This window comes from Necator americanus, chromosome V (genome assembly GCF_031761385.1).
Source record: "Necator americanus strain Aroian chromosome V, whole genome shotgun sequence".
NCBI lineage: Eukaryota > Metazoa > Nematoda > Chromadorea > Rhabditida > Ancylostomatidae > Necator > Necator americanus.
This window is the reverse complement of record NC_087375.1, coordinates 33,097,016-33,122,360: the sequence shown is the minus strand read 5'-3', so window position 1 is coordinate 33,122,360 and position 25,345 is coordinate 33,097,016. Positions and strand designations below refer to the sequence as shown.

The 25,345-nt window shown below is 41.6% G+C and overlaps 5 protein-coding genes across 11 annotated transcripts; 3 read left to right on the top strand and 2 right to left on the bottom strand.

Annotated features, from left to right (window-relative positions):
• Positions 1–192: 192 nt before the first annotated feature.
• On the top strand, positions 193–7,622 carry RB195_015952 (uncharacterized protein; the record flags this gene model as incomplete). 2 transcript variants are annotated; one of them, XM_064206900.1, is made up of 15 exons in its annotated part: positions 193–249; positions 2,298–2,387; positions 2,514–2,601; positions 2,700–2,809; positions 4,041–4,144; positions 4,200–4,403; positions 4,535–4,637; positions 4,718–4,823; positions 5,420–5,547; positions 5,962–6,045; positions 6,398–6,505; positions 6,680–6,776; positions 7,109–7,253; positions 7,306–7,449; positions 7,505–7,622. In XM_064206900.1, the coding sequence occupies 15 exons, from the start codon at positions 193–195 to the stop codon at positions 7,620–7,622; spliced, it is 1,686 nt and encodes a 561-aa protein (XP_064062780.1). The 2 variants fall into 2 exon arrangements, with proteins under 2 accessions (XP_064062780.1, XP_064062781.1); XM_064206899.1 differs by having other exon boundaries at positions 7,103–7,253.
• Positions 7,623–9,730: 2,108 nt separating this feature from the next.
• On the top strand, positions 9,731–15,849 carry RB195_015951 (uncharacterized protein; the record flags this gene model as incomplete). 5 transcript variants are annotated; one of them, XM_064206898.1, is made up of 16 exons in its annotated part: positions 10,799–10,828; positions 10,954–11,041; positions 11,139–11,248; positions 12,139–12,242; positions 12,298–12,498; positions 12,584–12,686; positions 12,769–12,877; positions 12,913–12,975; positions 13,042–13,071; positions 13,128–13,177; positions 13,420–13,500; positions 14,005–14,112; positions 14,982–15,078; positions 15,327–15,477; positions 15,530–15,673; positions 15,732–15,849. In XM_064206898.1, 16 exons carry the CDS (start codon positions 10,799–10,801, stop codon positions 15,847–15,849), a joined length of 1,587 nt encoding a protein of 528 aa, XP_064062776.1. The 5 variants fall into 5 exon arrangements, with proteins under 5 accessions (XP_064062779.1, XP_064062776.1, XP_064062775.1 ...); XM_064206896.1 differs by lacking the exon at positions 12,913–12,975 and having other exon boundaries at positions 13,056–13,177; XM_064206897.1 differs by lacking the exon at positions 12,913–12,975 and having other exon boundaries at positions 12,557–12,686; positions 13,056–13,177.
• Positions 15,850–18,433: 2,584 nt separating this feature from the next.
• RB195_015950 (uncharacterized protein) lies at positions 18,434–22,959 on the top strand (the record flags this gene model as incomplete). The annotated part of the gene is made up of 9 exons (XM_064206893.1): positions 18,434–18,496; positions 19,900–19,989; positions 20,333–20,420; positions 20,508–20,617; positions 20,995–21,098; positions 21,154–21,354; positions 21,505–21,607; positions 22,046–22,154; positions 22,736–22,959. 9 exons carry the CDS (start codon positions 18,434–18,436, stop codon positions 22,957–22,959), a joined length of 1,092 nt encoding a protein of 363 aa, XP_064062774.1.
• Positions 22,960–23,494: 535 nt separating this feature from the next.
• On the bottom strand, positions 23,495–24,235 carry RB195_015949 (uncharacterized protein; the record flags this gene model as incomplete). The annotated part of the gene is made up of 1 exon (XM_064206892.1): positions 23,495–24,235. The coding sequence occupies one exon, from the start codon at positions 24,233–24,235 to the stop codon at positions 23,495–23,497; it is 741 nt and encodes a 246-aa protein (XP_064062773.1).
• Positions 24,236–24,788: 553 nt separating this feature from the next.
• RB195_015948 (uncharacterized protein) lies at positions 24,789–25,317 on the bottom strand (the record flags this gene model as incomplete). 2 transcript variants are annotated; one of them, XM_064206891.1, is made up of 2 exons in its annotated part: positions 24,789–25,004; positions 25,054–25,317. In XM_064206891.1, the coding sequence occupies 2 exons, from the start codon at positions 25,315–25,317 to the stop codon at positions 24,789–24,791; spliced, it is 480 nt and encodes a 159-aa protein (XP_064062771.1). The 2 variants fall into 2 exon arrangements, with proteins under 2 accessions (XP_064062771.1, XP_064062772.1); XM_064206890.1 differs by having other exon boundaries at positions 24,789–24,983.
• Positions 25,318–25,345: the final 28 nt, after the last annotated feature.

Sequence of the window (25,345 nt, the reverse complement as noted above, 5' to 3'; positions counted from 1 at the left end):
TTCTGCGATCACGAGGTCCCACCAAGAACCAAGATATCTACCGTAATGGGCATTGTTGCGAAATACATTTCATACCTTCAATGGGTCCTTTCGTGATCCTTCTACTTCGTCTTCTTCCTCTACTTTCTCAATGAGAAAAAGATTCACCTAATTATTGTATTTAATTGCTTATGGTATTGAGTACAGAGCGTGATGAGCGGCGGCCAAGGTAGCAAACGCAGTTTCGAGATAGACGCCGATTACTCGAGGGTAGGTCATGTCTTACTGTAATATTCGATTATTCATTTCGCAAGTATTATGATCACCGGATATTTCATGCGTTCCAAAAAGTGGCTTTTTTGCTGTAAATAAGTCAATTACTAGGTATAGTCAGATCAAAACGACATCAAACACGGTGCATTTGCGTACGCTCTCGAAACGGCTCGGTGGAAGCAACAGTTGGAACCCAGGTGGGACCATCGCAAACTGCAGCAATGGCTGGTGAGGGCAAGGGTCCTAGTACCCTCCTAACCGCTACGCCCCACCGCACCGCATCGAGAGAAGCCGAGTACGCAATTGCACCATGCTTCACGTCGTTTTGACCTTACTATAATGTCGTTGATTCGGAAGGCCGAGACTTATGGTGTATTTGCACAATTAGGCTGATGTGTGCGGTTGTTTAAGTCGAATTCATTGGTATCGGAAGGAACTACTTTTAGATTCGATTGTAAATATTTGAGACGTTCTAGGAACGTCTGTATTTATTTCTACTTCTTCACCAAGGGGAAAGTTCGGGTAAAATATAGTTGTAGAGGTTGAGGCAGTCAGTGTCCCCTTCCTTCTAAATCACACGGGACCCTAAATCGTAAACATTAGTCTCTTTTGTCTATGACATATAAGCTAAAGTTGCTAGGAGAAAAAAGTCAGTTAGAGGGTCCAGAAATAATTGCGTCTTTGAGTGGCCACTAACTTCGTTTTCCCGGGAAATTCTACGGGAAAATGTAGTGAAGGTGGATCAGCGCCAGTTAGAATCAGGAATTGGCTCAGAATACTTCTGCTTGTGGTCAATTACAGCTTTTCGAAGGAAAAAAATTATGTTGCTGCAAGTCGGGTGGATGGGACAGAGCCCAAAGCGGATTTTATAAATATTTTTGGAAATACAATTATAATGCTGTTAGTGGCTGCCGAAAGTCGTACTAAAGCAAGAGTCTCTCCAGACATGTATGGCAATTTGTTATAACTGCAACGCGATCGCGTTTTTATAAATTGTACGTCGAGACTGTATATGGGACAATAAGCTAAGGCTGGCGTCGCGTCAGGCTCCGCGTCCACGCGGTTCTGAACTCTGCGGGCAGCCTGACGTATGTAGAAAAGTTGTTGGTAGTTTAATTCCGGAATATCTTGCGCTACAATAGAATAGAAAATACCCGCCCAAGGAAAAGAAAAGGAAAATAAACAAAAAGAAAGAAGATTCTAATAATTAACCACAGTTCGCATGTGGAGTTATGGGAAATAGGTTACCGAGCAGACGTCTTCCTAGATCCAAACTCTGCCAAAACCCTCAATTCAACGGTTGCTTGATTCTGCTTGCTGAGCCATACAGCACACATACCCCTACCGCTTCGCCAAACTCGCCATTCCACCTCGAAAGAACAAAAATTGTGGCAGAGCACCCTTTGTTGTGTTTATTTCCAGTGTTTTGCTGCAGGAGGGGTGTAGTGCAGCCAGTAAGAGGTTCCGCTGTGGCTACAATCGATCTGGGATTTGAATCCGAAGTGGTGCAAACCAAGCCCTTCATCCCTAAGTTCGTACCAGGCCTGTCGGGGAGGATAAAAGCACTGACTTGGCACATTTACTAGCCCCCGCAAGTCATTGTAAGGCTGCACGAGCGTTCATAGACCTAAAACGAAGTCTGATTTGAAGTCGAACGCGTAGGCGCATCCACGTAGGGATCGATCAACGCCGTGCACTTTATCATTTATTCTTCTATCCTTCTGCTGCATTGCAGTTGTTCATATGTCGGGTTTGCCGTGTGCGACTTTGAACTACTGAAGTTTATGAAAACCTATTTCTACGGTCTACCATTACTGTATTCTATGACACCCATTAATTCATTATAGCAAGTACTATGCAGTAATTTCTTTTCCTTAATTAATTAATTAATTTCTTAGGTCTCTAGAATAAAATTCGAATTATAAGATTAATTACAATTAAAATTAAAAAAGAATAAACTCCTAGAATAAAATATTAAAGAGGAAAAGATAATAGAACTGATAAAATTTTCTTATCAACCTAGTAAATACTCCAATCAATTTTAGGTGTTTTCTTCGCTCCAACGCCTTCAGTCAAATGGTCAATTGTGTGACGTAGAAATTCTCGTAAGGAATGGAACATTACGTGCACATAAGGTCTGTTGGATTTTCTTTAGATATTTTTTGTAAGAGTCGAACGGAAGCAGACGATTCCACACAGGGGCTTACGAAGGGAACTTTGATTTTTGCAACGTGTATTTTTACTTTACTCACTGTTCATAGGTTGTTCTGGCAGCTGTTATTCCCTTCTTCAAAACAATGTTCACTGGAAATATGCAAGAGGCAAGAAGTTATCAAATTACTCTGCAAAGTGGGTTACTATTTGGGAACAGATTTATTTCTTACTGGTGCACTTTATCCTAGCATTATTGTCTAGTTTTGAATTTGATAGATACTCTTTCACCCCAGGTATCGATCACGACACCCTAGTACAGTTAGTTTTGCATGTCTACGGTCATAGCTTGGTAGTTTCGGAAGGAAATGTTCAAGCATTGTTGGTTGCAGCTGACTTCTTACAGGTATCCATCCAGAAAACACTATTGCCTAATGTTTATCAGCTCTCTCGTATTGAGCAGCATACTAGATTCAAAAAGAAAAAAAATGGTATCCAAAAAGAAACAATGGTGTTAAGGTAGCTGGAGACGGGCAGTAAGTGGGTACCCCATGTTGGAGTTGGTGAGGGCTCCTTCGGAGTAATCAGTGATGTAGAACACGAATATAGCTCTAACATATAGAATGGAGATTCGAACGAAAGAATTTTTGTGAAACAAATCTACAAAAGACGAATTTTATTCATTCATTAAAACGAAGCTTTGGGTCAAACACCAAAATTCCGTTTTTTTTTGTTGCTCTAAATAGAGATGCAGAATTTGCTCTGTGCTTTTCTTATACACACTTAAAGGCATCACCCCACGAATCTTAGGTGGTACGGGTTTCAGGTGGGGTATTCGCATACGGGATCGTAGATTGTGGAGAGAGGGGTGATCCCGTCCATTTCTTCCTAATTGCCGTAAAAAACGGTCCGGAAGATACGGCTTCGGGCGTTCGGGCGCGCTATTTTCTACAAAGAGTTCGGTTGGAGCGCACCAGCCTTATGTACGCGCCGCATCTTCCCTGCCGTTTTTATTGCAATTGGGAAGAAATGGACGGAATCATCCCCTTCTATAATCTACGACCTCGTATAGGCATAATCCACCTGAAACTCGCACCACCCCAGATTCGTGGGGTGATGTCTTTAATTTTACTTGGAATAGATTTCCTGGGTGAGGTTCGTGCTCGATTATTGAACGATTTCGAAAATGGCGCCCAGGTTAAAGTCTTACGATATGCTAGTTTTTGATATCCGAATTCTTGCGGCTTTCCTATTTGAGAACCTCTTGATGAGCCAAGAGAAACAGTTTTGGGTGATTTTAATTTTTTTCGGGGACTGTTCACCGATCCAGTCTGTATGCTGAATGGATGCCTTATTTGTTCTCAGCGTGTAAAATAACTCCAGGAGTTGCAGTTGACGTTTGAAAATTAAAGATTTGAGAATATCGGACTGGCGCTTTCACATCCCTTTATACTGAAACATTAGCATTTCGAAACGAGTTAGTCAGCTGTATCGTATTGTTTATTCTAAGCCTCCATCGGCTTGACACTATTTTAGCCATATTAAAGCCATATCGCTGCTCTGTTCGAATTGGGGTTATTTCTTAGTTCTAAGAGAATGACTTAATGACTCATCATTATTATTTTGCACTATTTCAGCTTCAACGTATCACCGAGAAGTGTTCAATGTTCCTTACTGATCATGTCCTCTGTTGCTATAATGCTTTGGGCATCCGAGAGCTTTTCTCTGCATTAGGGCATAGGTTTGCAGTTCGCTATTCTATAGTTATCAGTTGAGGTCTTGGATTTACGTTGCAGTTCGCGGGTTCTGGAAGTCGAAGAGTTTATAGAAAGAAACTTCTTGCCTATCAGCTTCACTGAGGAATTCATCATGCTTCCCATTGACAAACTTGTTGAGCTATTGTCCAGGGACAAAATAAATGTAGTCGAAGAGGAGAATGTTTTCAAAGCAGCTGCACGTTGGATCGAACACTGTCCAGCTCGCGCCAAAGTCGCTTTCCGGTATAGATCGTTCACAGTTGGTAATGTTACGTGAATTCACAGTTGCTCTCCTTTAGAGCTCTGAAAATAAGCTTTGAAAAATGACGAAGCTAAGCAACAATAAGGTTGAATTATCGCTGACATCATTGCAGAGTTCTTTCGTGCGTTCGCCTCCACCTGCTTAGAAAGGACTTCTTCGACAACAATGTCGCTCGTCACCACATTTTCCTCAGTGACGACTCGTGTCGTACACTTGTCGGTTATATTTACGACTACTCATGAGGAAAAAGTTGCAATTATTTGAAACTTTTTTTGAAGATCCCATATTTCTTAAGATTGATGAAGTGAATAATTACTTTCTGGAACCTCAGTTATGCTCTCTATCACTTTTTTCCGCTGCAGGACACCGGAGCTCCTACCGCTGGACCTTATTTTTATTAGGTGAGGTGCTTGCAGTGGTTGCGCTACTGAAATGAAGAAGCGGTCAGCAATCCATGACCTCAGTTTGTCCCTATGTGAAAGATGTTCTGTGCTTCCCTTGGGTTTTATTGATAATAAAAAAAATAACTGGTTAAGAAGTTGAAAGTCGTAAAAGCTGTATCTGTGCTCCTGATTCTGGAGAAGCATCCCAATACGCTATCGTCAGAAAAACCAAAGTTCCAGAAGCATTAAAGGCTGCCAAAATGAAGTATGTCCATGAATGCGATTCTAAGAAAAACGATGTTTACTTTCATCTTGATCTATTATCTATATCTACTATCCATCTTCTATTAAAGCTCTGTTGGTGGAAGTCAGAAAGACGAAGTATGTCATCATACTGACCTAGACGAGGAATCTCCTACAAAACTCTATCTATAATCCAGAAGAAGAATTCTTCCTTGAAGGAAGCGGCAGCGAATGCTTGCAAGGAAAGAAAAGACATTCTTTTGTAAGAAAGAAGGAAAGAAAAGAAGAAAGGAGGAAGACCAAAATTGACAACACATTTGATCGCACATCAAATGGGTAGTCGGATTTTCACTTAGAGAAAACAACTACAGGTGTATGCAATTATGAAGGAATGTTTGTTAATGGTATCAAGTACGATCAGCTCACAAAAAAATGGACTGGAATAGCCAAAATAACAATTCCGCGGAACTTTCCTTCTGTTGCTGTAAATGACAAAAAAGTGAGTTATAGCCGGGTCAAGAAGACATGAAGCACGGTACAGTTGCGTAAGCGACTGCGCTCGAAGCGGTGCGGTGGAGCGTAGCGATTAGGATCGAGTGAGGACCTCTACTACCACAATTTATTGCTGCGGTTCGCGATGGTCCCACCTCGATCCCAACCGCTATCTCCACCGCTCAGTTTCGAGCGCGACGCAACTACACCGTGCTTCGTGTCGTTTTGAATCTACTATATTATTTTTTTGGTGGCTTTCCAATTCTTTTCGCCCATGAGGTCCACACATCTATTCGCTCTATTTTCTTCCTTTTTCTTCCTAGTATGTGAATTACAGAGGGTTTATGTTCACTAGATATGTGGTCGCCAACAATTATGAGTAGCTGGCACTCTATCACTTTGCTGCTGAACTAACTTTCAGATCTATGTTGTCGGTGGTCATGTTCGACAAAACTTCGTTAGTGATGTGGAATGTTACGACACCGTCAAGAACAAGTGGAGAAAGGTATTCTTTAACAAGATCAATCTTTTGGAGAAAGAAAACTTACGACCAGTAAATACCAAGTGCTTGAAGGGCTGAGTTGACCTTCCGTGAGGAGCCAAGAGTCAAATTTGCTTATTCCATGCCCTCTTATTTAGAAGAAGAATATGACATAACATCAGGAAAAGTAACTATGCTAGATGTTCATTATGGACACTGTAACACTAGGCTTACTAGTGTTTCTGGTTCCCCTTGTTTTCTTGTTATATTGCGAGAAAAATTCTGCAAATGTCATCCAACATGGATTCCCGTAAATTTGTAATTGTAAATTTTCAATTTCTAAAAGCAGCCGTTGGATTTGCACTTGCATTCATAGGTTTGTCCGATGGGAAGAGTACGTTTTGGTGCCGCTGCAGCATTCCTGGACAATAAATTGTACGTATGTGGCGGATCGGGTGTCACGGGAACGACCTCATCGGTAGAAGTACGCTCTTTTCATTCCCAGAAATATTCAATCAATCAAAATATTCAATTGCTCTCTTGCTTCTTCCGGTCAGGTGCTGGTAATTTCGCTGGGAGGTATATGGAATTTTACTTTTCGAAGCTCAATTCGTGGTGATAGTCATTCCGATTGTGTCCAAATTAATCGCTTATTTAGATATATGATCCCAAAAGCAGTTTCTGGGAAGAAGGCACTAGTATGAGAACAAGTCGGCATCTTGCAGCTGTTGCTGTATTAAACGAATACATCTATGGTGAGAAGTCCCTTTTAGACATCGACAAATTCTAAAAATTCGAATACATTTCTATTTTTTATGTTATAATAATGAATATATTGTATACTGCAATACGAGATTTTATATTCGATGCTGATTTTTCACATGTGACAGGTCTTGAAGGGCTTCTTTTTGTTTTTTTTTTCGCCTTCGATATATTGGAAACTGGAATCGACTTTCGCAATCCCGAAAAAGTTGCCTTTTCTGCACTTTACATTGTTTCTTTGCTTGGTTTCTTGTCGGGATTAGTTCGATACTCAGACTGCGATAGCACTTTTCCGTCTTTCCTTAATGTTTAAGTTCAGTAATAGGTGGCAGAAATGGCGGCAAAGCATTATCTTCAGTAGAGAGGTTTTGTACCGAGAAGTATGAATGGGAGGCTGTGCCTGATATGCATGAAAGCCGTTACTTCTTTGGTGCAACGGCAGTCAACGGCAAGATCTATGTTTTTGGAGGGTATGCTATGTGGTAATTCTTTATTGTATGCAGCAATGAGATAAGAATTCAGATTGAATACGAATGGCATTCAATCACGTAGTGTAGAGTGTTTTAACCCTCGTAATATGTGTTGGACGATCTTACCAGCGATGCCGATGGCTGGTCGCATCTCTTTAGCCGTGTCACACAATAATCTCGTCTTTCTTACGAGAATGTAATGGTTATGTCATATTATATTTCATTTCGTAAATGATTCTATAATTGTTCAGAGGATCTAGAAGAATTCACATATTCAACGTGGACACGAATGAATGGGAACAGAGTCCTGAGATGCCAGCAGCTATTAGTACTGCAGTTATACCTGCAATTTGTATTCCTGCCGAATAATGCTCTGCATTGACCATCTCATTAGTTATACAAAGTATGAGTGATGAGTTTTAGCTGCTTTGTTTATTTATTTTCGCAGTGCTACTTCTATATTATCTCATTTTTGTTTAACTCCGGAGTTGTTTTGCACATTTTTGTTACCTCTCTCTCTCGCGTTCCTCTTGTTACTGTTGTACAGATTATAGTTCAGTTGTACAGTATGGATTGTGCGGGATTTCTTTAGAAGTGGAAGTTTTTATTACGTTTATCTAGACGACTTTGATGCAGCCCACATTTCCAATGATACTAAAAATGAAGCGTATTCATAACATGTGGTAGAGACTAGAAACAAGCTCTTTCCAAAGTGTTTTTCCCCTTCATTGCATTGATCAAACGATCATAGTACATCGGTGTAAAAAAGTAATGGTATAAAAATGAAATCAAACAAAAAAAAACTCATGTTTCAGAAGAGCACTACTAATGCAATCTACAAAACCTCTGCTACTTTTTTTTTTTTTTTTTTGGGGGGGGGGGGGGAGGGTTCTGTGGAGAAAACAGAGATATTAAAACAAAACAGAAGAAAACGTTGAAAAATGCTTAAAGGCATCACCACACGAATCTGAGGTGGTACGGATTTCAGATGGAGTATTCGTGTACGAGATCGTAGATTAAGGAGGGGAGCGGTGATTCCGTCCATTTCTACCTACTTGGCGTAAAAAACAGCCCTGGAAGTACGTTCGTTCGTTCCTCGTTCCTGCGCGCTATTCTCTACCAGTTCGGCTGGAGCTCGCCAGCCGTGTGCACACGCCGCATCTTCCGGGCCGTTTTTTACGCCAATTAACAAGAAATGGACGGCATAATCTACGATCCCGATACGAATACTCCACCTGAAATCCGTACCACCTCAGATTCGTGGGGTGATGCCTTTAATTCACTTGTTCCGCAACTGTGCACTTCAAGTGGTCTGAATAAAACCAATCTGCCATCCTCCCTAGAATAATACCGACCAGAATAATAACCTCTGGCTGAACAAAAGAACAGCTCGTACACCTTGTTGCATCGTAATAAGACAGAAATTCCTCTGGAGCGCAACTCCTGGCCACTGAGCGACTGCGATTCGATTCTGAAGGGCTCATCTTCAATCCTTAGAAGAGTTGTCAACAGCGTTAGTTGTTAATGAATGAGTAAATTATGCTATTACTGATGGGGAAGAAATGGAATGTGTATGGACAGAATGAGTAAAAGCCAAACAACAACAGAAGCTTCCACCTCAGGTATCGCCAATTTCTAGATCACCCAACAAATTATGAGCAGAAATTCTCTGCGTTCACACCACATACGCGTACTCAGTAAATGAGTCCACCCTCTCTAAATAAAAAAAAAAATAGGATGAATCAACTTCTGCAGCGAATAGAGATATATTTTAAAGAGTTCCGTGGCGCAGAAGGCGTCTAAAGAGTTTCAGAACATTTCAGAGGGAGCAGAAGTTCCTACTACCCATTCCAAAGCTCAAGACCATGTTCAATCCAAGTGTTTGTGGCACCAAAACTGACGAAAGATCAGATTTGATGAATCCTCTTCAACTTCGGGACCTGGCCGGATGGGAACTCTCTTCTGGAATGAACTCAGCTAACTTTCAAGATCTTCTTCCCATACGATTAGTGATTTTCCGGTAAGGAAAAATCTCTAAGTTGCCTGCATCAAATCAACTAAGCTTGTAAATAATTATCGTAATGAAATGAAAGAGAAATATCGAAAGAAAAATAAAACAAAAAGGGCATTGAGCTGACTGCCAGCAAGCTGTCAACAGCAAAAAAACTTCTCATTTTTAAGGGTGCATTCTAAAGGCAAAAAGTGACCAACGCTATGAATGGAGGAACCCCATCACCTGCATGACGTCGCTACCACGCAGTTCTAGACCAAATCATCAAGCTCCAAAGAAACCACGATATTTTGAGAGCATGGGGTCCCACCAAGAATCTTAACACATACCGTAGTGGGCAGCGTTGCGAAATACACTCCACACATTAATTTCGACTTCGTCCTTTACTTTCTCAATAGGGAAACAATGCACTTTATTGGATGTATTTAAATGTTTATAGTGCTATTTAGAGGACATAATGAGCAGTATGCCAACTGACCAACGTAGCATCGAGATTAGCGCCGATCAACAATACTCGCGGGTGGGTGGAATCCTACTGTAATATTTGGTTATTCTCCTCATAAACATCATGATCACCGAGCATTTTATGCGTGCATTGGTGTCGGAACTACTTTTTGATTTGATTTGGAATATTCGGGACATTTTGAAAACGTCTATTTATTTCCATTTTTCACCAAGAAGAAAATTGTCCCGGAAAAAGTAATGAAGGCGGATCTTTGTTAGTTAGAATCAAGAACCATTGACTCCGGAACACTGCTTGTGCTGAGTTATAGTTCGTTCGAGAAGTTTCTGTTTATTCCGTAAATCGGGTTGATGACAATCGGTAGAAGCCGGAGCGGATTTTATGCGTAATTCTGAAGTATCATTAAAGGCATCACTCCACGAATCTGAGGTGGTAAGGATTTCAGGTGGAGTATTCGTATACGGGATGGGAGACTATGGAGTGGCGGGTGATTCCGTCCATTTCTTCCTAACTGCCGTGAAAAAAGGAAGATGCGGTGCCGCACAAGGCTGGCGCGCTTCAGTCGAACTCCTTGTAGAAAATAGTGCGCCAGAACGTCCGAAGCCGTATCTTCCCGGCCATTTTTTTAATGGCAATTAGGAAGAAATGAACGGAATCACCCCCTCTCCATAATCTACTATCCCGTATACGAATACTCCACCTGAAATCCGTACCACCTCAGTTTCGTGGAGTGATGCCTTTAAAGGCAAGTTCTCGGGGTTCTCGTAGACTGTACGCCGCCACTGGTAGGCTGATCCATCGAGCAAAGTGGTTGGTGGTTCGGAAAGAACATGGCCAAAGAGGGTCATGACTTCTTATTTTCAATAGTGTTCTTTCAAGTGAATTTCGGCGAAAAAAAAAAGAGAAGCACACTTAGGAGAACTATGGCGGACTGTTCCGTCACGTTCAAGATTTCTTTTTTATTGGAGGATAGGCTGGAATCACAGAAGTGCTACAATCCCTACATTTTAGGTATTTTCTTCGCTGCAGTGCCTACAGTCGCATGGTCAATTGTGTGACATAGAAATTTTCATGAGAAAGGGGACAATAGTTGCACATAAGGTCTGTTGGATTTTCTTTAGAATTTTCCTTACTACGATCGAACAAATGCATCAGATTTCGCATAGGAGGCTTACCAAGGAAACTTTGATATCTGTAGCGTTAATTTACTTTTTTGCTCTTAATAGGTAATTCTGGCAGCTGCTATTCCCTTCTTCAAAACAATGTTCACTGGAAATAAGGAAGAGGCAAGAAGTCATCGGATCAGCATTAGAAGTGAGTTACTACTTGACATCAGCTTCACACCTTACTGATATACTTTATGCAGGCTCTATTTACTGTTGTGAAGTTGATACATACCTTGTCGTCCTAGGTATCGACCACAACATCCTTAAACAGTTAATCTCGCATGTCTACGGTCACAGCTTGGTCGTTTCGGAGGGAAATGTTGAAGCAATGTTGCTTGCAGCTGACTTCCTACAGGTATCTATCCACGAAACGTCTCCGCCTAATGTTAATAAGAAATCTGATCTATGTTGCCCCCATATGGTTCCTCCATTCTCGGATGCAGGGGCATACCATATTCAAAAACAAACATTAGCATCCAGTGGGTACCGGTGCCTAGTTAGCTGCAGGCCGGCAGTAAGTGGGTTCCGATGTTGAAGTTGGTAAGAGGCCTCTTTCAGAGTAATTTCAGATGTAGAACAATAACATATAGTTTATATAGAATCTAGATTCGAACTTTGTAAACTTTGTACTGTAAACGGTTTTGTAGAACAAATCTACCGAAGAATCGAGTTTTATTCATCCAGTAACAGTAAGCTTTGCGTCAAACCACCAAAAGTACTTTTTTGTGGCCCTAGTGGTTTGCAGTAGGGAGATGTGGCGTCTGCTGTGCGCTCCTCTTATATGCACATAATGGATCTACTCTAAATCGATTTCACGGAATGTACCGGGAATCATTTCCCATCAGTTTTCGTAAATGCTTCGACTCGCGACTCCATTTCGGAAAAGTTCGGGAAATGACTGGATTTATTTTTTCAGCGAAACTGCCAACAGGTAATTCGAATTCATTCCAAAGCCGTTCACCATCCTAATCTATGTGCAGGATGGATGCCATACTCGTTTCCAGCGTGTGAAATAACTCAAGAAGTAACGTCGCAGGACTTGAAAATTCAAGAATAAGATAGGACTCTCCATTACCGAAACTTGTCATTTCAGAACGACTGTTTCAGCTGTGTATTGCAGATTTCCATGAGTTTTACAGCTTATGAAGCTATTTTAGCTGTCACAGGCCACTGTGCTGTTTGAATTGGTGTTTTGTAATTTTTTTTTGAGAGGATCACTTTATGACTGGTATCAGATTATTTCAGCTTCGACATATCTCCGACATTTGTTCAATATTCATTCTCGACTACGTACTCGATTACGAAAACGCTTTGGGAATCCGAGAGTTCTTATCTACTGTAGGATATAGGTTTGCATTTCTCTCTCTTGTGGTTATCACTTGTACTCTTCGATGTCCGTTGCAGCTCGGAGGCCTTGGAAGTCGAGCAGTTCATAGAAAGAAACTTCTTGCCTATCAGTTTTACTGAGGAATTCATCACACTCCCTATTGATAAACTTGAGGGGTTATTATCCAGGAATCACTTGAACGTAGATGAGGAGGACATTTTCACAGCAGCTGCACGTTGGATCGAATACTATCCAGCCCGAATCAAAGTCGCTTTTCGGTATAGATTCTTCCCATTTGGTATTGTTACGCAAATTCACAATTGCTCTCTTTTACAGCTCTCAACGTAGACGAAACCTTTGCAGAGTTCTTTCGTGCGTTCGTCTTCGCCTGCTTAAAAAGGATTTTCTCGTCAACGTTGTCGCTCGCCACCAAGTGTTTCTCATCGATGACTCCTGTCATAGACTTGTCAGTTATATTTCAAACAAGTGACGAAGGAATAGCTGGAATCATTTTAAACTTTTTTCTTGAAGATCCCGTATAAATTAAGATTAATGAAGTGAAGAGTTATGTTCTGGAACCTGAGCTATGCCTTCAGCCTCTCCTTTCCACTGCAGCAGGACGTCGGAGCAGCTATCCTTGGACATTATTTTTCATTAGTGAGTTTCGTGGAGTGCTTTATTTATCTATGCAGGGAGGAAGCGGTCAGCTGCTTGCGAGCTCTGCGAGTTTTCATGTTTGGAACTGAAATATAAAGGTATATTCTCCTGATTGCGGAGACTACTCTTAAAAATGTGTCCTGGTCGACTCGTCGGATCTTCAGCTAGAGAACTACAGATGGATTCGATGGAGGGTTTGTGGATGGAATGAGATACGACCCATTCACAGAAGAACGGAGAGTCATACCAGCAATGAAAATTCCTCGGAGCTTTCCCACTGTTGCTGCAAACGACAGGAAGGTGATTTATTATTTCTCTGGTACTGATTCAATTCCACTTATCTAATAGGCCTACATGTCTATTCGCCATATTCGCAAGAATGTGCTAATGTAGATTTTATTAGAATACTACTGAACACTATTTGCTTCCTTTATTCTCCTCAGTAAATAAAATTACATTTGGTTCATGTTCACTAGACGTGTGGTGCCTGCACTTATCATTGCTTGGTGCTCTCTCTTTGTTGTTTCTGAACAAGCTTTCAGATTTATGTGGTCGGTGGTCATCCAGAAAACGCTCTGGATACTGTGGAATGCTATGACGTCGTTAAGGATGAATGGACTATGGTATTCTTTCTCATCACCATTCTGAACACTAACAGCTCTTGTTTGGAGAAAATAAAAATTACGAGCAGTAGATAGCAAGCGCTGCAACATAGGAAATCAATCTCCATTTACTATATTTGAGACTCCGCAAAGCCCAAATTCTTGGCTATACTTGATGCTGAATTTGTTCAGCTGCGTGGACGAATGCGAGAATTCCAAGAACAGCGGTTCCAGATAATTTCCTATGCATTTTCTCAATGCATCATATCTCATTTAGGCGAACAATTTGACATTAAACGCGAAAAATGACTACAATGGAATTTTTTCGCATTGTGGCGCACATTACTCACTGTAGCATTTAGAGCTACTTCTTAGTTGCTCTTTTCGTTTGTTTCTTTGTATTTTTTCCTGGGACAAGAGAGAAAAAGTGCTCTGAGAGTCATTATACATGGAATTGTTGATATCTGTAAATTTCCATATTCACGGCCAGTCATTATATTATTATGTTTACAATAACACTTCTAGATCTCTTCAATGAAAAGAGGACGTTTTGGTGGGGTTGCAGCATTCCTGCACAACAAGTTGTATGTATGTGGCGGATCGTCTGGCCTGGAGACGTTCTCTTCCGTAGAAGTGCGCTCTTCTCCTCATTTTTGACTAACTTATCGGGCGGGTTGGTGTGATCGCCCGACGCGGTTACCGAGAGGTTTCATCCTTGAAAATACTTCTGCCTTACCTTCTCAATCTACACCAAAACTAGTATAGAATCCACTCATTCCTCACTGTTCCGTAGCATGCGGGACTTGCTGTAAACGTGAACTGCCTGCTAAGACCGAACTACCCGAGTACTTTCACGTCGACAATGTCCGCGTTTCGCTCAAGAAAACAGGGAGTTGATACCAACGTTACCAAAGATTCCACGAGATTTCCCTCTAGATGTTTGAGCTATTTGGGCTAGGCTTTGGGAGTATGCTGGGCGACAGCTTCTTTTTGGACTATTTATATAACTTCTGCGATCCAACAGTGCAAGCTATGTATAGTCAAGTCAAAAAGGCGTGAAGCGCGGCGCAGTTGCACAAGCAGTTGCGCTCGAAGAGGCGCGGTGGGATTGCGATTGGAACCGGGAAGGGACCATCGAGAACTGCGGCAGTGAACTTTGGTAAAATAGGTCTTCCTTCGATCCTAACCGCTTCCCTCCACCGCACTGCTTCGAGCGCAACCGCTTACGCAGCTGCACCTTGCTTCATGTCGTTTTGACTCTACTATAGCTCGCTCGTAATAAAACGTAATATAACATATAAGCAGGACCACCGTGAGCAGGTAGCGATCAGAGTCGGCCGCATTTTATGTTCAGAAATATTCAGTCACTTGCTGCTTTCCTTTATTTCAGTTTTTGGTCAGCTAGTGATCCTTTTGCAAAGAAAGTTTAGCAGCATTTGTTTCTCAAAGTCAATTTGTAGGGAGGATATTTTAAACTGTGCCTAACCGTATCGCTCCTTTAGATATATAATCCCAGAAGCAATTCTTGGGAGGATGGTGTTAGCATGAGAACAAGTCGACATTTTGCAGCTGTTGCTGTATTAAACGGATACATATATGGTGAGAAGAGTCGTTCAGACTTCGACAATTATTTTTTCTTTGGAAATTCGGAGATGTTCGATGCAGATTTCTAAGTTGTAACAATCCTTAAAGCCTTTTTTTGTTCATATTGGAAACAAAACTTCCACATCTTCGAAGAAAACAGTATCTTCTGCGCTGTCCATTGTTCAACTTCCTGTCAGTACTAGTTTGGTGCTCGGAATGCGATGCAACTTTTTTTCGTAGAGGTCTGAGTGTGGCATATTCAGTGATGGGTGGCAGGAATCAGTCTTGTATCTTCTCTTCCGTCGAGAGGTTTTGTATCGAAAAGCGTAGTTGGGAACCTGTGCCTGATATGCATGAAGGTCGCTACTTCTTTGGTGCAACAGTAGTCAACGACAAGATCTACGTTTTCGGAGGGTATGTTAAGTGGCAATTATTTATTTTATATATCAATGAGATAAGAATTCAGATTAAATACGAATGGCATTCAGTCACATGGTGTGGAGTGTTTTAACCCTCGTTATATGTGCTGGACGATCTTACCACCGATGCCGATGGCTGGTCGCATCTCTTTAGCGGTGTCACATAATAACATCGTCTTTGTCAAGGGAATGTAATGGTTGCGTCGTACTATAATTTGTTTCCTAAATGATTTTTTTAAAGTTCTTTAGAGAATCGACAAAAATTCACAAATTCAATGTGGATACAGCTGAATGGGTGCCAGGTCCCGAGATTCCATTGCGTTTTCAGTTTGCATTTGGAGCTGCGATCTATATTCCACCCGAATGATGCTCTCGTTGGGTTATACAAAGTATAAGTGATGAGTTTTAGCAGTTAGACCACTTATTTTCGAACTAGTAGATCTACAACACCACATATTCACCTCTGTGTTGTTCTGCTCACTTCTTGTTATTTGCCTGTTCCCCCATGTTCAATGCTGTAAAGTTATGCTATGTATGTACCTTTTCTGCTGATGTGTGTGAGAATGGAGGTTTAATCATGTTTATTTAGAAGATTTTGATCTTCCTATAACATCTGGCAGAAAATAAAAATTATGTTGGGATGTGAAAATAACCATTTCCGAAAGGGATGTTCTTTGCTCTTGTTGTGTTCATCAAACGATCATCGTACATGAGTAAAATGTTGTTGGGGATGGGGAGGGCACTCCGACAGAATCGTTAAACCGTTTCAATTGCATAATGGTTGCAGCTAACTTGTCGACTCTAAGTCATTTCATTTTGGTTATTACGTGGGCGGAGCTCGCACCTAAGTCCAAAGAGGAATTTGACGAATGGTCCGCGGATGGTGAGTTGCTGTAAAGGACTGTCCCAACTGTGGAAGTTCCCTTAAAAGCATCACCTCACAAATCTGAGGTGGTATGGATTTCCGGTGGAGTACTCGTATACGGCATAGTAGATTATGGAGAGGGTTGTGATTCCGTCCATTTCTTCCTAATTGCCGCAAGAAACGGCCCGGAAGATGCGGCACATGCACAAGGCTGGCGCGCTCCAGTCGAACTCCTTGTAGAAAAGAGTGCGCCGGAACGCTCGAAGCCGTATCTTCCGGGCCGTTTTTCACGGCAATTAGGAAGAAATGGACGGAATCACCACCCTCTCCATAGTCTCCCATCCCGTGTACGAATACTCCACCTGAAATCCGTACCTCCTCAGATTCGTGGAGTGATGCCTTTAAGGCGAACCCAACGACCTCTTTGGAGCCAACAACTTTCAAATACAACTCGAAAATGTGTGAACAAAAGTTGTATGCATGATTGTTGATCGTCGCTTGCTGTGGACTCCGTCTTCGGAACTTTTTTTCTTTGGAAGTAATGCATGATACTACATAGCTATTCAATTCTGGTAAGCTTGCTCGGAAAGCTAGGTAAAGTTAAAACAGTATTAATTCCAGCACTGTCTTCCTTTTTTCTTAGTTGCTTTAAGGAGCGACTCAGCTATTCACTTCTAACGATGGGGAATGGTGAACTATCGCCTTCTCAGATGTTTTTAGAATGGTCAAGTAAGAAAAACATTTGAAAAGAACTGTTTCTGTGCTCTATGGACGTTTCTGCGCCTTCGCTGTTTCAGTTCCAGTAGTGTTCGATCCTGTCGCGTCGGAGTGCCCCACCTCTCCTCCGCTCCCCCTCCCCAAACACATTTTACCCTCGTACATTGCGTTTTGCCATATAAACGGAACTCACATGAAATGAAGAATTCATGATTCAGAATAGCGAAAAGTAGGAATATTAATGCTAGCGAAGATCTACCAAACCTCTGAAGTTGGCGCACAGTAAAACATCTGTTTTCCGTTTATACGGAGCTATGGTAAAGGTCTCACCCATTCTTTCCCCTTTTTTATGCCTCATCGCTTTAGCACTTTTATTATTGCATGTGTTCGCCCACTTTTTTGAAATGATTTCTGGGCAGGAAACAAAGATATAAGGAAGAACGAAATGGACGAAGAATGCATCGTACACTTCTTTTCTGTACGATATGCAGCTCAAAAAATTTCAACAGACCTAAGCTCTCATCGTGGAATACACTAATCACTAAATAACTATAAGTTGAAAAAGGCAAATCGTATAGCTTGTGGTGTCGTAGTACGACAGAAATGCCACTGCAACATCAATCGTAACGACAGCGACTGCGATTCAATTCTGTTGAGCTCTATTTCGATTTCTACAAGAATTTCTCAACAACGACAATGATGTCTGGAAATATGTTGTCACTGATGGTGAAGGAATTGGATGCTTACGGAAAGATTCAATTGAAAGGAAAAGCTAACTTTTTACGTCGGCGCAGCCACCTTCTGGATCATTTTACAAGTTATGGACTGAAACTCCATGCGTTTATATCACAGATGAGCGCGAAGTCAGTAAATGAATTCATCCTCTCTAAATAGAAAATAGATGTCTTCTAAAGTAAATTAACATATTTTTAAGGAATTTCACACACTACAGATTCTAAAGAGTTGAAAAATTTGCATAAGAGTAAAACCTCGAGAGTAACTGTGCAGGTACAATGCATTTCCAATTTCTTTTCAGTCAGAACTGCAGCACTAATACACATTATTGATCAAATTTGATGAATCCTCTTCAATTTCATCGTCCAACCAAATGAGAATTCTTTTCCAAGAGTAAAACCTTGTAACTAGTAATGCTGCAGTTATGCAATGTGACATTCTGCGATCACGAGGTCCCAGCAAGAATCATCAAGCCTATCGTAGTGGGCAGTGTTACGAAATATATTTCATGCATTCAATTTATTCATTCTTTATCTTTCTATTGTGTCTTGCTCTCGCCTTGCCTTACTTTCTTAAGTGGGAAACAATAAACCTCTTTTCTTTTCGTTTCTTACAGTACTGTTCACTGAACGTGATGAGTGACGCAGCAAGTGGCCTACGTAGTATTGAGGTTAGCGCTGACCAACATTACTCAGAGGTTGGTGATCTGCTGCAATAAATATTTATTGTATTCAGTATGTGGGCATCATAACCATCGAATATCTTGTGTGTCTTATGCACCTCAAAAAGATGTTTTTTTTTTCTATACATTCAAATTCAACTAATAGGAAGTGCTGTCGGTTGGGAAGGCTGAGTCTCGTGGTGCATTTGCACAATTAGACTGAAGCGTGCCGTTGTTTACATCGAGGTACTGATATCGAAAGAACAAGAACTATTGGTCAGCTGTTTTCCCTTAGAGGGGTTTTTCTCCAAATTGAATTCCATCTATTCGAGACGTTCTGGAGGGGACGGTATTTATTAGGCTGAACAGAAAGCCGCTGATTTTTCGAAACACCCAGCCAGAACTTTCCATTTTCGGGCAGGACCCACGTTGTGCCATGTTGTGTTTGAATAACATTCTCGAAGCTTCTCCACAACGGATATATATATATATATATATATATATATATATCACGACGTCAGTTACGCGAGAGTAACTTCGAGCTATCATCTTGTATGAATGGCGTGTTGGCATTGGAGCAACGGCAGAAGCCCGTGACATCAACAGGAGATTGGGCGAGGGCACCACTACCATCAGGACTGTCAAGCACTGGTTCGCTCGCTCCGCAAGCGGAGACACCAACTTCAAAGACAAGCAGTGGTCGGAACGTCCCCACACTGTCGAATACTCTGTCATTCTCGACGCTGTCAAAGAGGATCCGGAGATCAACACCCGCAGTCTTGCGACGAGTCTCGGGTGTAGCCACTCAACAGTCGTCAGTCGCCTCCAGGCCATCGGCTACAGAAAAGTGCTGATGGATCCCTCCCACCTTGACGGGTGGCACCCGGTTTACCCGGGTATCCATCTGTCAATCTCTCCTTCTTCGCCCGCATCTAAAGGAGTATCTCGATGATCTTATGATTGGAGATGGGAGATGATGAGGGTCCTCTACGACATTAACGCGCACCGTGCCGTGTGGCTCTGGCCCGTCTAACCTCTCTTAGCTAAGACTTTTCGACTCCCAATCTCCCCCTTCTTGGACTCCCAATCTCCCGAGTTTTGGAAGAAAGGGATCGCTAACCTCTCCGACGTGAAACACGGAGTCTTTCACGTCGTTTTTTTTTACTACGATTAGGGGGAGATGAACGGGACGACCCACGTTCGCGCACTCTACGACCCCGTATAGAGCTTGTCCATCGAAAATCCATATCACGTCAGATTAGTGGGGTGACGCATTTAATGCCGAAGAATTATTTTTTAATGCCGAAAAATAATTTCCCGCAAATCAATGAAGTACAGATAGGAAAACTGAGGAGAATGTTCCGTCACATTCAAGATTCCTTTGTTATTAGAGTGTAAAATTTGTTCTACACAGAAATTCTGCAATCTCCATAGTTTAGGTATTTTCTTCGTTGCGGAGCCTGCAGTCGCATGGTGAACTGTGTGACGTAGAAATTCGCACTGGAAATGGGACAATACTTGCCCATAAGGTTTGCTGAATTTTCTTCAGGACTTTCTTTACAACGATTGAACAAATGTAGGCGATTTCGCATAGTAAACTTTGATTTCTGCAGCGTTTATGTATAGTAGGTTCAAGACGGCATGAAGCATGGCGCAGTTTCGCAAGCGGTTGCGCTCGAAGCGGGGCTGTTGAGCTAACGCTGGAATCGAGATGAGACTAACTCGAAGTGCAGCGTTGACTGGTGCTAGTAATGGTCTTCGCTTGATTCTAACCGCTGTGCTCCACCGTTTAACTTTGAGCGTAATCGCTTCCGCAACTGTACCGTGGTTCATGTCGTTTTGGCCCGACAATACTTTATTTGCTGTTTTTAGGTTGTTCTGGCGGCTGTTGCTCCATACTTCGACGTAATGTTTGCCGGAAATATGGAAGATTCAAGAGTTTATCGAATTACCCTTCAAAGTGGATTACCATTTGAAAAGAACTTAACTACTTACTGGTGCACTTTATCCTAACACTATTGAGTACATACATACTTTATCACCCCAGGTATCGACCACGAAATCCTCAACAAGTTAATTTTGCATGCGTACGGTTGTACTCTGGTCGTTTCGGAGGAGAATGTTCAAGCATTGTTGGTTGCAGCTGACTTCTTACAGGTATCTAATCCAGGATACACTATAGTCGAATATCGGTTAGCATGGAGGAAATACCTCTAGCTCCACTGTGCTACTTCGAGCGCATCCGCGTACAAAACTCTACCAGCTTTTCTTGCTTCACACGGTGTGGTTGCGCAGCTGCGTGACAACCAGGGAGTGACACAAACTATCCAAAGAAAAAGAGAAAAAGAGGAAACATCAGCTTTTTGGAATGAGTTTTTCAGCTGTGTTGCAGTGTTTTTTCTTTTAAAGTTTCTATGGCTTCATATATTTATATATTTATATGAAGCAATTTACTTTTATATATGATTAGTTCTTCTTAAGAGAATCACTTCACTGTTTCATTACTCATTTCAAAAAAAAAAAAATTTTTTTAGCTCCAACATGTCACTGAGAAGTGCTCAGAGTTCATTATCGACTATATCCTTAATAACGAAAATGCTCTAGGAATTGGAGAGCTTTTCTCTGCATTAGGGCATAGGTTTGCGGTTCGCTATTCTATAGTTATCAGCTGAGATCTTGGATTTACGTTGCAGTTCGCGGGTTCTGGAAGTCGAGAAGTTTGTAAAAACAAACTTTTTGTCTATCACTCTGACTGAAGAATTCATCACACTACCCATCGATAAACTTGTGGAGCTATTGTCCAGGAACAATTTGAACGTAATCGAGGAGGACGTTTTCATAGCTGCTGCGCGTTGGATCGAACACTGTCCGGCGCGAGTCCAAGTCGCTTTTCGGTACAGATCGTTCACATTTAAGGTTGTTCTGTGAATTCACAATTATGACCTTCTTTAGAGCTCTGAAGGACAATCGTAAATAGTTGACTAAAAACATGACCTGAAACTAAGCAGCAAAGTAAAATTGGAGTACCACTTACGCCATTGCAGAGTTCTTTCGTGCGTTCGTCTCCGCCTGCTCAGAAAAGAATTTCTCTTCAACGTTGTCGCTCGCCACCAAGCGTTTCTGAGCGATAACTCCTGTCGTAGACTTGTCAGTTACTTATTATTATTATTATTATTATTATTATTATTATTATTATTATTATTATTGTTGTTGTTGTTGTTGTTGTTGTTGTTGTTGTTGTTGTTGTTGTTGTTATTTTATTTATTATTATTTTATTTAATATTTTTTTTATAAATATATATATATATATATAAAATTTTTTAATTTTATTTTTTATTATTATTATTTTTTTTTTTTATTATTATTGTTATTGTTGTTGTTGTTGTTGTTATTGTTATTGTTGTTATTGTTATTGTTGTTGTTGTTGTTATTGTTATTGTTATTGTTATTGTTGTTATTGTTATTGTTATTGTTATTAGTCAGCTAAACTACTGGTGAAGGAAAACTTAGAATCACTTTGAACATTTTTTCTTTGTTTTTTTTTCTGTGTTTTTCCACATATTTTCAGATCCCATACTACTTAAGATTGATGAAGCGAAGAGTTACCTTCGGAAACGTGACCCATGTCTTCGTGCACTTTTTTCCAGATCAGGACGTCGTAGCTCTTATCGCTACTGGGCATTATTTTTAGTAGGTGAGCTAGTTGTAGTGCTCGAGTTGTCCTCACAGGAAAGGAGCGGTTAGCCCCGCGTGCTTTCAATTTGTCCTCATGTCACAGAAATCCAGTGGGACGTTTGACGCGGTATTGTCAAGATGGACGGTGTTTCGGAGGCTATAAAGGCTGGCGAAATAGAGTGGAACCATGGCGGCGATGCGTACATGTGCGCCTGTATTTATAGCTTCTGTTAAAGATGTGCTCACGATTTCATAGATATTTTCGGATGGTAGTAACCAACCTAAGAACACATACATAATTTTTCCCTGCTGCTTGAATTCCTTTTACTGATAAGTTGGCTTTTCAATCGATTGATCAGATCTTCAGTCATTCTGTTGAGGGACACTCAATGGCGACATTATTTCTCGAAGTAAATAACTAGATCAGTCGGAGCCTTAAGACCTGAGTATTAGTCCTAGAGGATGTATCATGTAAGTTCCTAAGAGAAAAAGTAAAAAGAAGTAAGAGAGTGTCTGGAAATAAGAGCCCCACTAATCGCCTCCTCTCCAACTAAATTTTCCCTGGTCTCCGTACACTTTAGTTTAAAAAAAAAACTACAGGTGGATTGAATTATGGAGTACGATTTGCTAAGGAAGCCAAGTACGACTTTTTCACAGAAAAGTGGAGCGAAATAGCGCGGATGAACATCCCACGGACATCTCACGCTGTTGCTGTTAACGACCGAAAGATGAGTCATTATCTCTTGTCGGAATTCCAGTTCTTTTTATTTGTGAGATTATTGTTCGTTTGGATGTCTATTCTTCCCCTTGGAAGTATGCTCTAATGCAGTTAGTATTGCAAATAATACTTATACACTATTTACTTCCTTTGTTCTTCCCAGTGTACGAATTACAGGTGATCCATGTTCACCACACATGTAGTCACCACAGTTTATTAACTTTTAGATATATGTTATCGGTGGGAGTTGTGAAGGAAGAACCCTGAACGATGTGGAATGTTACGACGCGACAAAGGATCAGTGGACGATGGTATCTTTCAACAAAAAATACCAATCTGATCTGAACAATAGTAGTGCTCGTTCGTAGGGAGGGGAACCAACGAGTAGTCAATAGCAAGCGCATGTGAGCACTGACAACATATTTAACATTAATCTAATGTCAACGTATTTCTTACTAATCTCGATTCCCTTTCGTAGAGATGCAGCTGACACACCTGACTTAATCGGCGGGCTGATATCATCGCCTGACGCGATTATCCGCATCTTCGCCGAGGTGTGCCATTCTTGAAGATAGTTCTCCCCAACCTTCTCGATTTTCTCTGAGAGTTTGCAGTTTGTGAGAGTCTGTGGAGTCAATCCATTAGTCGCTATTGCATATCCTGCGAAATTTTATGTCTCGCCTGAACTGCTTATCTACGTCGGGTGTTTTCAGTTCCTCTTTCACCGCCTCAGTCCAGAACTTATGCTTTCGACCAGGTGGCCTCTTCCAGCTTAAACCCGACCAACTCCTCGAAACTCGTTGAACAAGGCGATCTGGTGGTCTTCTCAATATATGACCAAATAAGCGAAGACGATTTTCTGTAGCCACTTTCGATGGCGGTGCAAGATGTTGATATTTTCCACGTGTCAGCTTCGGCCTGTATACCACGTCAAGTTCTACGTAATCATTGTGACATACTCTAAGCCAAAAGTAGCCAACCAACCGTGTAAACATCTTTCTTTCCGTGTAATCAAGCCTCTCCATCACCGTAGTTACTGCTGCCCAACTCTCCGACCCGTACATCATGATGGGGCGAATTGCGGATAGGTAGACTCGCAGCTTGACTTCGTTGGTGATGGGGGTCGACCACAGGCATTTCGTTAAGGAGATGAATGCAGAAATGACCTTATCGCATCTTTGCTGAATATCTTTCTTGTAGCTGGCGTTGTTTCTCAGCATACAGTCTAGGTGACAGAGCTCATCGACGAGTTCGATCCATTGTCCGTCCGCCTGATTCCCGTTCGAGGTGTCGAATATAACAAAATCGTCGAGATCATTCAAGGGGCATTCTAATGGTGCTAAGTCGATGTCGGGAGGATACTGATCGATTGTTCTTCGCATGATGTCGTCGATAGAGAAGTTGAACAGAAAGTTTCCTGCCAGTGCCCCTTGTCTTACTCCAGTTACCACCTCAAATGGTGTTGTTTATCCGGATGGTGTTCGAACTGCAGCAGTTATTCGTTCATTTACGTCATCAAGCAAGCGAACGAACTTTCCTGCAATCGCAAACTCCTTCCGCGGGAGTTTTTTTTTTTTTTTTGCAACGTCCTGGATCCTGGATGCACCTTGTAAAGAAATCCGCATTGCAAAGCTTCTTCTTGGTCCGTACTCCAAAACGAATAGACACATGTTGGTAGAAATTCGTTCTGGATTCTTCGTCTTTCGGACCTCTCATGTCGATTCTCGTTTGAGCAGGTACTCCTAGGTTATTTTGAGGAATCGTATCGTAAGGCTGAGAAGAACTGGATGGTGGTCAGAGTCGAAAACAGCGTCCTCTGGATTTTCGGATATCCTAATGAGGATTTTTCCTCGTCACAACGTAGTTGTGCTGAGGCTTAAGAGTCCTCATCTTCCGCTTGCGCTTCTCTTCAGGCGTTAAAAGAGTTGACCCCTGTCACGTGAGCTGATGGCGTCGATGATCCCTATTAAACGTGATAGCGAGGATGAGGCCAGTCTGTTCACATAAGTCAACGAGACGGTGATCGTTGTTCCACGTGCGCTCCGGTGGATAATACCATTCTTCTTGCACATTGGGTTGTTGTTCGAGTCCCATCTTGGCATTTGCGTCGATTCCGACAATAACCACCTGCTGGCTAGGTATTTTAGACTTCTTTAAGCATTGAGTTCATCGTAGAATTCGTCCTTTAGCTGCAGTATACCTCGTAATTTTCGATGCTGATGTCGAGCCGATCTCCCATGCGTGCCTCCTGGAGTGCAGCAAACGGTACAGAGGGATATCGCAGAAGCCCAGACAGGGCGGTTTGGTGGAGTTCACTCGACAGTTTTCGGCAACTCAGCGTGACGAAGCGAATCGTTGTTGCCAAAGACTCCTTGCTCCCTTGCAGTTGACCTTTCAGGTAATGGGCTTTGGCAAAGTGCTGGACGACAGCACCTTTTTTCAATGTATGGGATTCTTTCCCCATATAAAAGAGCAGGTTATATAACTCGCAC